At 43.1% G+C, this 13,785-nt stretch overlaps 1 protein-coding gene across 1 annotated transcript in view; it reads right to left on the bottom strand.

Moving 5' to 3' along the window:
- The window catches only part of stxbp5a (syntaxin binding protein 5a (tomosyn)), a gene marked incomplete at both ends in the record, with an annotated part of 313,757 nt that overhangs the window by 23,180 nt on the left and 276,792 nt on the right, over positions 1 to 13,785 (bottom strand). Inside the window, 4 exon segments of the mRNA XM_080744493.1 lie at positions 3,331 to 3,482; positions 6,773 to 6,898; positions 8,792 to 8,967; positions 12,739 to 12,959. Of these exon segments, the coding sequence (XP_080600619.1) occupies positions 3,331 to 3,482; positions 6,773 to 6,898; positions 8,792 to 8,967; positions 12,739 to 12,959 (675 nt within the window).

Genomic DNA, 13,785 nt, shown 5'->3' with positions numbered 1-13,785 from the left:
GTGTGTGTGCGTGCACGTGTGTGTGTGTGTGTGTGTGTGTGTGTGTGTGTGCGTGTGCGTGTGCGTGTGTGTGTGTGTGTGTGTGCATGTATGTGTGACATTGCCCTGTGAGGCGGAAAGCCTCACAGCAGCCTCCGTGGGCAAAGCGTCACAGCTGGCCCGCTGATTACTGCTTATACCAACGGAGCTCTGACAGGTGCCAGGCCACTGCTTACCAGTCAATGACACCAGATGCTGTGTGTGTGTGTGTGTGTGTGTGTGTGTGTGTGTGTGTGTGTGTGTGTGTGTGTGTGTGTGTGTGTGTGTGTGTGTGTGTGTGTGAGCGTGTGTGCCTGCCTTTTGCACACATACATGACACATATCAACAAATAAATCCCTCTATCATCACCATCCATCAGGGACGTGCAGAGAATGTTAGAGAGGCAGGGGCTGACATTTCTAAAAGGGCCTTTTGGTGGAAATATTGAAAATAGCAGACCTCCAAGCTCACGCTGGAGGTCGGCTATTTTCGGTACTTGATACCACACTAAATTAAGCATAAAAAAGGCAATACTGGAGATGTGGTGTGATTTTCTGGACAGTGAGGGCAATTCTTTTCTATCATTTTTATCCCACGATTTTGTAACCCATTTTGGGCTCTGCTTTCCGGGCGCTGATGATGCGGAGGGAGGAACACGCCCCCAGCACCCACAGCGTCCCCCGGTGAGAATCAAACCCAGAACCTTCTAGCTGTGAGGCGAAGCGCTAACCACTGCGCCACCGTGCCCCCTCAGTGAGGGCAATTCTTACAACATAAGATGCTGCATTCAAGTTCAGGAGAGTTTGAACAAGACAATTCTCTTGAATGCTTCCTTTGGGTATGGCATTTGCATGTCTTTCACCATAGTAAAAACTGCATTCATGGTCTGGAGAGGGCACTCTTTACAGACTGATAAAAGGGCAGGGGCTCAAGCCCCCTTTCATGTCTTATGTGTGCACGTGCCTGGCTGCCATCCATCCAACGGTTGCTGAGGTAGGAGAGTCACAGTGCATTCACAACACTGCGGCATCACAGAGCATTATGGCCGGGCTGCAGTGCCTAAATGAAACACAGGGTGGCAGTGTGTCCATGCTGGACGCTGTACACCTGCTGTTATCCTTCACTGTTACAGTGATGCTGCAGAGGCAGGGTGTGTTTAAAGGGCTGGGTGTTCTGGCTCCGTTCCACTACAATGACCAAGTGCCGTCTAAACGTATTTCACACAGTCTGGATTTGAAGGCTATGGCTCGGTTTCAAAGAGGGTTCTCAGTGCCTCACTCGGCGAAATTGTGCAATTTTCGAATGTTTTCCAAAATAGCAACAGTTGGCCAATGTACAAGCTCACAGCGCGTCGCGATGGAGAGAAAGCGAGAGAGGGACTGAGAGGGAGAGCGAGAGAGATAGAGAGAGAGAGAGAGAGAGAGAGAGAGAGAGAGAGAGAGAGAGAGAGAGAGAGAGAGAGAGAGAGAATGGGGGGAGATAGACTGGGGGAGAAGCAAGAAAGAGCATGTCTAAATCCAGATCCAATGAAGAATTAGTGTGATTAGTGTTGTGAAAGCTTCTATCCCTGGCAGTCAGGTGACAACATACTGTACACCAGGGTTCCCCAATAGGCGGCCCACGGGCCATTTGCGGCCCGTGGGGGGCTATTGTCTGGCCCACACCAACCCCAGTAATAATGGTGGTATAAGAGCAGCAACAACACTAGTATATCTTCCTTGTCGAGTGGAAATCTCATATCTCCAAATTTGTACGTTCTTTTGCAAATCATACAAGGCCGTCGCACAAAAGTAGTGAAAACAGCAGATCTACAAGCATTGTAGGTCTTGTAGATCGGCTGTTTTCACTAGTTTAAATCATATTTAAAATGATAAATTCAAAACTAACGGTTTTGGACAAGATTTTCACCCGACAAAACCGAAAACTGTCGCTGGAGTAGTGGGAACGCCACCGTCGCCCCCTGCAATGTTGTGGCCATCGGCTTGGTACCCTAGACATAATTCGGCCCTTGGGGAAAACCAATTGGGGAACCCTGCTGTACACACACAGCGCTGAGGCACGATACAGAGCAATGCCGCTCTACAGTTCGCTGTAATCGTGTGGACAAAATTCAAAGGTGGAAATCAACAAAACTTGAAAAAAAAAAAACGAAACCTAAACAGTCTTCTTCCATATTTAAAACCCCTAACATAACCTCACAGGAGTAACCTAGCTCTGACCAAAACCCTAAATGTAGACAACGAGTGTAAAAGTGCCATGGGTTTGAAGTCATTCGTCTTTGGAAGACATATTGTTTTGGCTCAAAAGATCTTATAAACTGAGCGTTCTCCATGTGATGTGATCCTGAAATGTGGACAAGAACAGGGGTTCTTCAATGTTTTCAGGCCAAGGACCCCTTAGTTGAGAGAGAGATAAAGCATATTTATATGAGATACTTCAATGGTTTCCTATGGAAATAAGCTTAGTCTTTTCTAGGATCTCCTTTTAGTTGACCTTGTACCAGTGAACTGTACCGTCATGAAACTGTACCTTTTTCTATGCAAACTTCTAATAAAGTCTTCAATCAATCAAAGGGACCCCCACAACCTTTTCATAGATTCCATATAGTTTCACCGTTTGACAGAACAATGATTGTGTATTTTGGATTCATGTCAATTTGTGTTTTCAGATATTTAACCACTTGAACCGTCAATACTTAAAGGTGATACACCATGCATTTAAAAAGTATTTATGTCATATTGTTTATGTCCCAAAAACGTTTTTCAAAAGATTTGAGGCTAAATTACCACTCCTGAATAGAGAGCCTCTCTCATTTGTGAATGGCTCTCAGAGCATTTCAGCTGCAGTACCACCTTTTTTTGTGTGTGATGATGACGTCACAATCGGCAGATGACGTCACAATCGGCAGCAAATCTGGACAGCCTGTTTTGAGAACCCGTGGGATACTTTTAACCTTCGCCTTCTCAAAACCAGAGAAAGACACAACGGTCAGAAATGGGACTTTGTGAAGATAGAAGGTGCTAGTGGGACCCCAAAAAAAGGTTTTAAAATAGGAAAAGTGAAATGTCATGGTGCATCACCTTTAATAGACTTGACCTTTCACTCTGTACTTAGTCTGGTCTTTTTCCCCTCTACACCAAACCTCTTTGCCGAACATATTTTTGGCTAAAGTTCTCAGAATATGGATGCTAGGTTAATATAAAAAAGGAGAATAAAGACAAGAAGAATGAACAATCCCAACTAACAGCAGAGGGCCTGCAAGAAGCCTCCCAACGTCTCCCTGCATGTCTTATCCGTTATCCCTTGTTTACCTCCAGAGGGCTGTCGTGTCTTGCGCGGCGACCGGGGCTGCCTCTGAAAGGGGTCGCTGGAGCCGTACAGCTCCATCACCCCCAGGTTCAAGAGCACTGCCTTCTGGATGTAGTCCACCACCGCCAGGCCGCTGCTGTTGCCAAACACCACCCTGAAGAGATGAAGTAGCAGGGGGATAGATAGATAGATAGATAGATAGATAGATAGATAGATAGATAGATAGATAGATAGATAGATAGATAGATAGATAGATAGATAGATAGATAGATACCTTTATTATCCCAAGGGGGAAACTCAGTTGCCCAGTGGTAGCACAGCAGTATACAGTTATTTACAAAGTTACAGAGAAGTAAGAAAAAGGTAGGAAGAAACAAGAACAGTACTGTAACAGTAAAGAGAAGGTGCATCAAGAGAGGGGGGGCCAAATATATATATATATATATATATATATATATATATATATATATATATATATATATATATATATATATATACATAAAGTGTCTTAGGGCACAACTATCAAAATAGTAGTGTCCACAGAGATCCAGAGTCCAAAGAGACCGTAGCAGTCAATGCTAGTTAGTGCAACAAGTATCTCAGAATCTCACTGTCATTGTTAAACAAAGCAAAATACTCAGAAACTACTAACACAACCTAATACTGCAATATCAACAATCAGTGCGAAAAAAACAAAAACAGCTCAAAGAAGAAGAAACTAGGGGGGCTGGAGGTGGATACACAAGCAACGACCAAAACAGAATAATGAAATGAGTAAAAGAGGAAAAAACCACAGGGCAATGATATCAGTGTCAGTTTCCATTTCGGAGATTAAAAACACAGTTGGAGCAGCGAGAGGCTCCAGAGAAGCTGACGGTTCTCTTGGCAAAGCCATATCGTCGTTGTCGGGTGGAAACCTTGTAAGTCCAAAACCGCTCAGTTTTTGTCATGAAAAAAATGAACTAAACAAGTGAAAACAGTCGATCTACAAGCACACAACGCCGCGCGCCGCGAGGCGCTGTGTGCTTGCAGATCTGCTGTTTTGACTACTTTTGTGCGACGGCCTTGTCTGATGAAGCAGTGCTTTACTTCGCGAAAAAAAACGTGCACATTTGAAACTTGGAGATACGAGGTTTCTGCCCGACAGTGACGATATGTTGTGTTGGAAAGGCCAGGTGTCGGTCTAGCATTGAGCTGAGCTGGAAGGGAACGTACATCAGAGGTAAACACGACGCCTTCGGCTCCTTGAATGAGGACATTAAGCTAACTGCGCTCAGATCAAACCACTCGCGGCCAAATGATATACTCGCGGTGTCCGCACAGCCACGAGGGTACACTGGCGTCATTACGTTTTGTCACCGCCTTCTTGTGTCCTCACCGACATCTGCGTGCCTCCCGGCTTTTGTGAATGTGTGTACAGTACTTTAAGTGTATACTGTACAAGTAAGCTGACTGCACTATTAAAATGTGTTATTACAGAAGAATGTACAGTATGCTCTGTTTGAGCATTTCTCTACCCAGTACCCACTTGAAACAGGCCCTGAAACAGCACTGACTGAGAGTATTGATTAATCACTGTGCACTTGTGTAATGTTGTGTCCCCCCGGTGTCATGTATTTCTATTACGTGTTTTGTTACTGATGTTTTGTGTGTGGCTGTAGCAGGGGTGAAAGCCCAAGACAAATTTCCCTTGTGGACAAATAAAGTTTACCTTGACCTTGACCTTGACCACTTATAGTATGTGAAAATAAAGAACTTGAGCTTAAAGTGGTGTTCATTGGCAGGTTTGTTAAATGGTGTAGAAGCAGAATAGAATAAAAACCTGGACTACAGATTTGCCGAAGGAACATCATTAGCTTGGAGGTCTTCAGAGTGAAACAAGACTCAAAAACCAGGACAGTGGATCTATTCTCACAATGGCTTCTTGCCATCTTGTTTGGATGGTCATTAAATTATGGCTTGTATCGAGTGGTTGTCATGTTGCTCTTGCACTTGAATGTTGCAGACACCAAAGTATTAGGGGTGTAACGATACATTTGAACAACGATACGATACGCATCACGATACATGGTTGACGATACGATACATGGACAATATTGGTTCATTCATGGCGATACGATACGATTCGATTCAATGATTTAAAATCTATACTGTATGGTAACAATTTTACAAATTAAATCTGTGTGAAACGTGTCAATAGAGCAGATTTTTTAAGGTAACAATCTATTATTATGGATATAAATAAGTAAACACTGTGATTCTTTAGCAAAAATGTGGACAATATTGCAACACATATGGACAAACCCGCACCTGGACATGAACACGGAGATTACACACATTTATCGATTTATCAATCGATTTATCAAGGGTAGCTATAGGGGAGCTTAGTTTCCATACAGTCGATTAATTTGCATTGCAAAATTTGATACAGATTATTTGCATTGCAACATTTGATACAGATTATTTGCATTGCAAAATTTGATACGGATTATTTGCATTGCAAAATTTGATACAGATTATTTGCATTGCAAAACGGTACGATACGAAATACAGAGGCAAACGGTACGATATTAGCATTTGCATATCGATATATAGTAGATCATTGCAAATTAAAAACGATTTTTTTATTCAGTTACTATATCGTTACGCCCCTACAAAGTAATCAGAACCACGCACATAGGTCTACGCTATGTGCGGACACTCACGGCTATGCAGTATAATTCATTTGGACATGGTTCATTGCTGGGTTGCATGTCCTTTCTACAGTAGCTTCTCAAGTTGTTGCCAGCTCACTAAACGTGGACACTTTGTTGGCAATATCTTCTTGTCAGTTTGCGCTCTATTTAAAGCTGCAATCCATAAACGTTATTATTGAATAAAATGTATTTCGACTAGTCTGTATGATAGATTCAATAAATACAACAACTAACACAAATGTAGTGGTTGTACCTGGCCTTCTACTTCTTATAGAGGTCAGGTAGGACCACCACTGGTTGACCAGTCACTGGTCACATGAAATTCAAAGAAAATATCTCACCTCCTTTATAGGAGGCTCAACAGTAGAAACTGTTTGTGCGGGGGAACTGGGGCCCGAAAGAATCCTGCATAGGACATTAAACGTGCGGATTGCAGCTTTAAAACAGGTGGGACAGCAGTTGAAACTGAGCCACTTGGATACTATGTCTCGCGTCATGATCAGAAATCTCAACCTACTGATACGTCTGGGGCAGTGTTTCTCAAACTTTCAAAGGTCAAGGTCTCCCCTTAGCTCTTACAGTGTACATTTGTACACTGTCAGAGTTACAGGCTTGTATGGGTCAATTTAGACCCCCCTAAAGGAACCCACAGAGTCCCTGGAATCCAATTTGAGAGCCACTGGTCTGGGGAAATCATTGAATGGGCTTGAAAGGCAGGAACAAAAAGGAAAAAGAAATTGGTACTTACAGGCCAAAAGATGAGTTGAGGGCCAGACAGGTGATCTGTTGGGGAGGCTCTCCACTCACCCACACTAACTGGACCACCAGCTCTACCTGGTACCCTGGAGACTGCTTCAGAGGGGTGCTGCGCACTCTGAGGACGATGAGAGAGAGAGGAGAGGAGGAAAGCGAGACAAGAAACAAAGAAACTTTATTTCTGAAAGTGAATGAAAGCTACTGTAGCGGTACAGTCTCCAGACTGTGTGAGAGTGTGTGTGTGAGTAGTGTTGTAAAAAAAAAAATATATATATATATATATATATATATATATATATAATATTCAAGTATCGATTTTGAATATAGTATCAATTTTCAATATGACTTTTCCATAGTATGGATAATATTGATACTCAGTTTTTACCTCTCTCATTGGTTTACACCAAAGTTACTTTTATGTGTATTCTTCCTACTTTGGCTTATTCCTAGTTATTTTAAAGGCCTATTTGTACTTAGAATGTGAAAACATCAAAGGCAGGCCTTTAAAAGTGCATCACCATCTACCTCAAGAAGCACTTTTTGCACTAAAATCTCTGTGGTTGTGTGGTATCGAAAATGGTATCGAGTATCAATATTTATTTAAAATATCGTATCGAAGGTAGAAATCCAGTATTGTGACAACACTATGTGTGTGTGCATGTGTGCATGTGTGGCTGTGTGTTTGTGGGTGAAGAGACACTCCAGGCACTAAGACTGTGTGAGTGTGTTTGTGGCAAGACCCTTGACTTCTGGATACGAGTGTTAGAGTGTATGCTCCCTTGGTGCTGTTTTAGAGAGTGTGTGTGTGTGTGTGTGTGTGTGTGTGTGTGTGTGTGTGTGTGTGTGTGTGTGTGTGTGTGTGTGTGTGTGTGCAGTAGGGCTGCCAAATTAATATTCGAATATCGGATATTCGTCGAATATGGGGGAAAAATGCATATTCGATCATAAAAATTAATATTCGAATTATAAAAAAAAAAAAAAAAAAAAAGGGAAAAAAAAAATCCGGCCATCCACGGTGGTACTACGAAACATAACTCCGGCCATCCACGGTGGTACTACGAAACATAACTTCGGCCATCCACTGTAGTACTACCGAAACATAACTCCGGCCATCCACGGTGGTACTACGAAACATAACTCTGGCCGCTCTCTCTAGAGGTCTCATCACACGTTGTTATGAGAAGCTGCTAACGTTAGCTTCAGCTTGATAGCTTCACCCTCTGGCTGTGTCTCTGTGAGTTACAAACTGTTGCAGATAGCAGGGTGACCACAGCTTAGCTTGTAGATTTCTCCTCATTGATCTTACACCAGCATGCATTTGCAACATAGGCTCTAGTAGCCTAGCCAGACAGCGGCTGTCTCTGACTGACTGACTGACTGACTGACTGACTGCGAGTGAAGGAGAGGAACGTATGTCTCAGTGTTGCCAAGTCTGATATTTATAAGCCATGTTGGGCTTGTTTCTTTTTTGTTGTAAAGTTGCTTGTAAATAATGGTGGTTGTGATTGTGAGCTTGTAGATCAGACCAGCTGTTTTCAAATAGCCAATGTATAGGTTTAAAGTAATCATGTGGCCTATATTCACTTATTTTGGGCTTGTTTTCATAGACCTGGTTGCTTATTCCTCTCAAAAGATTTGGCAACACACCCATCTATTTTGATAATGGTAACAGAGAACTTACAGTGGCTATTTACTTTACTTTTTTGCTTTTAATGGTTTTATAGCTTAATTGCATTTACTTTTTTGTGTAAAACAATTTTCATCAGCTTTATAAATAAATCTCTTTGAAACTGAAGACCATGGCCAATATTGACGATAATATTTAATAGAGAAAAAAAAAAGTTTTATTTTTATTTTTTTATTATTATTATTATTTTTATTTATTTTTTAATATTTGAATATATTCGATATTCGGGCCAATTTCTAAGACCAATATTCGAATGTAATATTTTGAGGAATATTGAAGCCCTAGTGTGCAGGCATGTGCAGTAATGTGTGAACTGGTTCATACTTGAGACAGGGCATGTTGCCTCCGTCAGAGTTGTTGCTGCTGGTGGAAGGGTGCAAGGGTGGAGCGCCCGTCAGAGGCGACGCCCCCGGGGTGGCGTACACCGGCGTCTGCTCCCCACCGCCGCCCTCCGGAGAGTCCGTGTCGTTGGGATCGCACTGCAGACGCACCTCTAGTAACTGCGGGAGGGACAGACAAACACGTGCCGATCAGCGCACAAACGTTCACAAAAAGTGGAAGCGTGAGAGTTAATAAGCACGAGAGGAAGATTATGGAATGGAGAAGAGGATTAAAGGGAACATTTCCCAGGCCAAAAAAACTATTATTGCTCAGAAATTCTTCAAAGGATAAGAATAGAACACTTTGCCCATAATGATACCCATGGATGTTCACATAACGTAATTTGGATGATGTGGATTGCTTGGACAAAATCTCCATTCTGTGTGTGCACATGCACTCGCGCGTGCGTGCGTGCATAGACTGAGGGTAACTCAGGCTCTTCAGTACTGAGATACTCTACAATTTAATATTGAGATATTCTACAGATATTCTCAAGGACGTGCAGAGGATGTTAGACAGGCAGGGGCTAACATTTCTAAAAGGGCCTTTTGGTGTAAATACGAAAATAGCAGACCTCCAAGCTCACAACGCGTTGTGAGCTTGGAGGTCGGCTATTTTCGGTGCTTGATACCACACTGAACTAAACAAGTCAAGAACATAATCAAGTCAATACTGGAGATGTGGTGTACAGCATGGATTTCTACATAGAGAAGATCGAGAGGGAGAGTTTGGACAAGGCAATTCTTGAATGCTGCCTTCAGGTATGGCATTTGCATTTCTTTCACCACAGTAAAAACTGCATTCATAGTCTGGAGAGGACACTTTTTCAGAGGGATAAAAGGGCAGGGGCTCAAGCCCCCTTTGTTGTCTATGTGTGCACGTGCCTGACACTAGTAATTGCTTCCTTAAGGCTACTTACTAATGCCCATGTTCACACACATAGCCCAAAAGCTCACCTCCGTATTCGGAGTCTAATTAGATCACTGGCGTCCCTAAGTCTACATAAGTGACTTCTCTCTCTCTCTCTCTCAAGCTCAGATTTCTCCCAGGTTATCATTAGGTGGAAGCCATTATGTTAGGGGAGCCTCTTCTCTCAACACAGCTGAATGCCTCTAGCCCTGAACCCCACCGTGGAGCTGGTTTTCAAACGTTGTGTGGCGAGGCACACCAACGGCAACGGGGAAGTCAAAATCTCAAGGCACGTTTATTCATATCCAGTCCTCAGTGGTGGAGAAAAGTACTCAAATTCCTTACTCAAGTAAAAATACCAATATAGAAATACTGTTTAAGTACGGAATTAAAAATGTACTTGAGCAAAAGAACAAAAGTATTGGTATCAAACTAAAGTCAAAAGCACTCATTGTGCAGAATATCCCATTTCAAGTTTTCAAATGTATACTGTACAAATCTCTTGAAAATAGATATAAAAGATAATGAGCATTATGGAATGGGTCTCGTCAAACAAAGAAATCAGCTGTGCCGGTCGCAAAAGAGCTCCCTCTCCCAACACTATGCTAGGCGGCTACGCTAGCAGTTTTCATGTGAAGTTCAGGGACATTTAGCTGTAGTAGCTAAATGTGACATTCAAAATGTAGACATTTTAAAGGGTAAAGCCCTTATTTACACACAGGCGCGTTTATCCGCACGGATAAAACGGACAATTTCATTTTTTAAAAAGAAAACAATGATTCTCTACGACCTCATGCACATCGGATCCGAAGAACCCAGTTTGATTTGTGCGTCTTGTCGCATGCGGTAAAAAACTCATCACTCCTTTTATGACTCCTTTTGGGATCCGCAGCGTTGATTCCGCACAGCATTGCACACCAAATCCAATGCGTTTTATTCATGCAGCAAACGAAAAAAACGCAACTGTCCTGTGTGCAAAGGGCTTGACTGTTGTATAATCGCAATATTACACTTGAGGGTGTGCGTTATCATGATTATCGGCACTTCTGCGCTGCCTACGGAACTCGCATTCGGCTCGTTCAGCCCGCATCAACGCGGGCTGTGTTACACAGCGAGGGCATGGAACTGGATACAACAAATGCCTTGTCATACGGACACGTGAATGTGCTTGTGTGTGTGTGTGTGTGTGTGTGTGTGTGTGTGTGTGTGTGTGTGTGTGTGTGTGTGTGTGTGTGTGTGTGTGTGTGTGTGTGTGTGTGTGTGTGTGTGTGGCTTTGCTCTTTGTCATTAAACACATCTCACAGGCTCCCATCCCACCGCTTGCCATTACTGACAAGGCACAAATATAATGATAGCTTAGTGCGTTCACTGCTTTGTCTGTTGGCATGACAACCCCACTGCCTTTGACTCGGCAGAGAGAGTGTGTGTGTGTGTGTGTGTGTGTGTGTGTTTGTGTGTGTGGGCTTGCAAAGCTATCTTTGTGGAGACCTCATGTCCCCACAAAGATAGTACAATCCAGGGAAAAAAACATGTGGGGACAAATTAATACGTCCCCACAAGGTCTTTAGGGGTTAGGTTAAGGGTTAGGGTTAGGGTTTAGGGTTAGGGTTAAAATGAATGGAATGTCCCCACAAAGATAGTAGACTATGTGTAATGTCCCCACAAAGTAGCAATTGCAAACCTGTGTGTGTGTGTGTGTGTGTGTGTGTGTGTGTGTGTGTGTGTGTGTGTGTGTGTGTGTGTGTGTGTGTGTGTGTGTGTGTGTGTGTGTGTGTGTGTGTGTGTGTGTGTGTCTTTGCACTTGCATGTACAATACCGTTACATCAGGAAATGGAAACAAGAACCTGTTCCAATGGATATATTTTAAAAAATGTGACGCATCATGAGTTTGGCTGCTATTTTTGTTACTCTTGCTGTCGTACAATGAACGCATTCACTAGGATGTTTAGGTGCTATTTCTGACTTCCAGTAAGAGCTGTTCACCCTAGGCTGCAATGCCAGCCTGACAGCGTGTCGCGGGTTCGAATCCCGTGGGGGTAGGGGGGCACTTTAACGAGCAATAACCTCACGTCACGGGGGAAAGCCTGGTGTTCGTTTACAACGGGCCGTTTGATCCGGTCTAGGCGGAAACAACAAGCAGAAGAAGTGGCGTCGCTTTGTTTTGGTTCCCCCCGTTTGTTTCCCCAATCCCTATTAAAATGCTCGAGTAGCCTAGTGTAGTCTTGCCAGTCGCTACGAGTTGGAATAAAAGATGCATATACCAAACTAATTTTCCAAAAGCAAAACTATGTTGCATCAAGGGGTTTATTAGGTAGGCCCTAAAAGTCCTTGAGTGCAGGGGAATTGTTATTATGCAGGGGTTTGATTTTTCCAGACAAATTGTAGTCCTTTGAGAACTACTGTACAACATGACGTAAAGTGGTTTCCGCTCCCTACAGGATCGAACCCCGAAAAGTGAAGGGATCCAGGGACGTGCTGGCCATTGGGAAAAGCGGGACAACTCCCGAACGTCCGGTTCATTCCCGGCCGGTCCAGGCTGGGCAGAAACCTCGTATCTGCAAGTTTCAAATTTGTAGATTCTTTCGCAAAGCAAAGCCCTGCTTCATCATACAAGGCCGTCGCACAAAAGTAGTGAAAACAGCAGATCTACAAGCACACAACGCCTCGTGTGCGAGGCGTTGTGTGCTTGTAGATATGCTGTTTTCACTAGTTTAAATCATTTTTAAAATGATAAATACAAAACAAACGGTTTTGAACATACAAGGTTTCCACCCGACAACGACAAAATATAACTCATGTAATTGGCCCACTGGCTTGTCACTTGTCATGAAATGGCAAATCTTTGATTAGCTATAGAGAGCGATCTCTCTCTATAGCACGTAATGAGGGCCTCTACAACTCTTTTTCCCAGGCTGAATCAGGGGCCCAGCACGTCCCTGTAGGGATCCCAGACTAAACGAGCAAACAGATATTTCACACACCTGCACCACCTCAGTGGTTATCTCCAGCTTGCTGAAGCGATAGATGATGATGTTGCCCGAGACGCCGGCGACGCACAGCATCCTGCTCTCGGGGCAGAAGGCCATGATCTGGATGGCAAACGGGTCCTCGTCTGACACTTCCTGGCTGCCCTTCTCCTCCTTGGACCGGCTTCGCTCAAACACCTTGGCTGTCTTCAGCTTGTACAGCACCTGGAGCATTACTGGGACAGGGGCAGGGGCACCCGTTTCAATCCAGGGACACACTTCACCCTTTGTCAGCCTTCTGATTGGTCCCTGACTGGCCAACCAGAAAAATACGATATATGCAGTGGCACAAAGTCCTCTTTCTTTCATTCACATAAATGGGAAGAGTGTAGTTTTAAATTGATATTTAATTTTTTGCTTTGTCATGATAAATAGGAACATTTTGGAAAACAATATTTGTGAATACACAGTGAATATTTGTTCAAATGATAAAGAAATCGCTATGTGGATTACTAGTGTTGACATAGACATGCAGTGCGGTGCGATGCGGCTCGGTACGGCCGCGGCACGGTGAGACGCGGGCGGTCATAGCGATTTTGATAATGACAATGAATAAGCTTTTACAAGCTAGTTCACATGAAAGATATCGATGTAAGTAAGATATTCGATTGCGTACATATATTTTAAATGATTAAAAAGTAAAAACATTTTAACATATATTTTCGGGGGAAAACTGTACTTTTTTGTTCCTTTTTTATTAATATTACATAGATGTTTTCCTTTTGGTACTTTAAATAGCAATAATGAGGCTATGATTTTATTTTTTTCCCCCCTTCACTTCCATTATAAAAACAGGACTTCTTCCCTGGCTTTTTTGTCCCACCTAGTAACAAAGCGACATGGGGCGGGACTTGACAAAGAGTGAATTGTACAAGCGGCGCTAGCCTACAGACAAATGTGTCCGTGGCAATAATTATAGGCAATAATTATAGTATTATGAACACTTCCACAACAACACTTCCATTAACTCAATCAACACAACATCCCTGTTTCATGAACCTA

This window comes from Nannobrachium achirus (genome assembly GCF_963921795.1).
Source record: "Nannobrachium achirus genome assembly, chromosome: 16".
Lineage (NCBI taxonomy): Eukaryota > Metazoa > Chordata > Actinopteri > Myctophiformes > Myctophidae > Nannobrachium > Nannobrachium achirus.
Note: the sequence above shows the minus strand (reverse complement) of the source record. Positions and strands in the feature narration are given on the sequence as shown.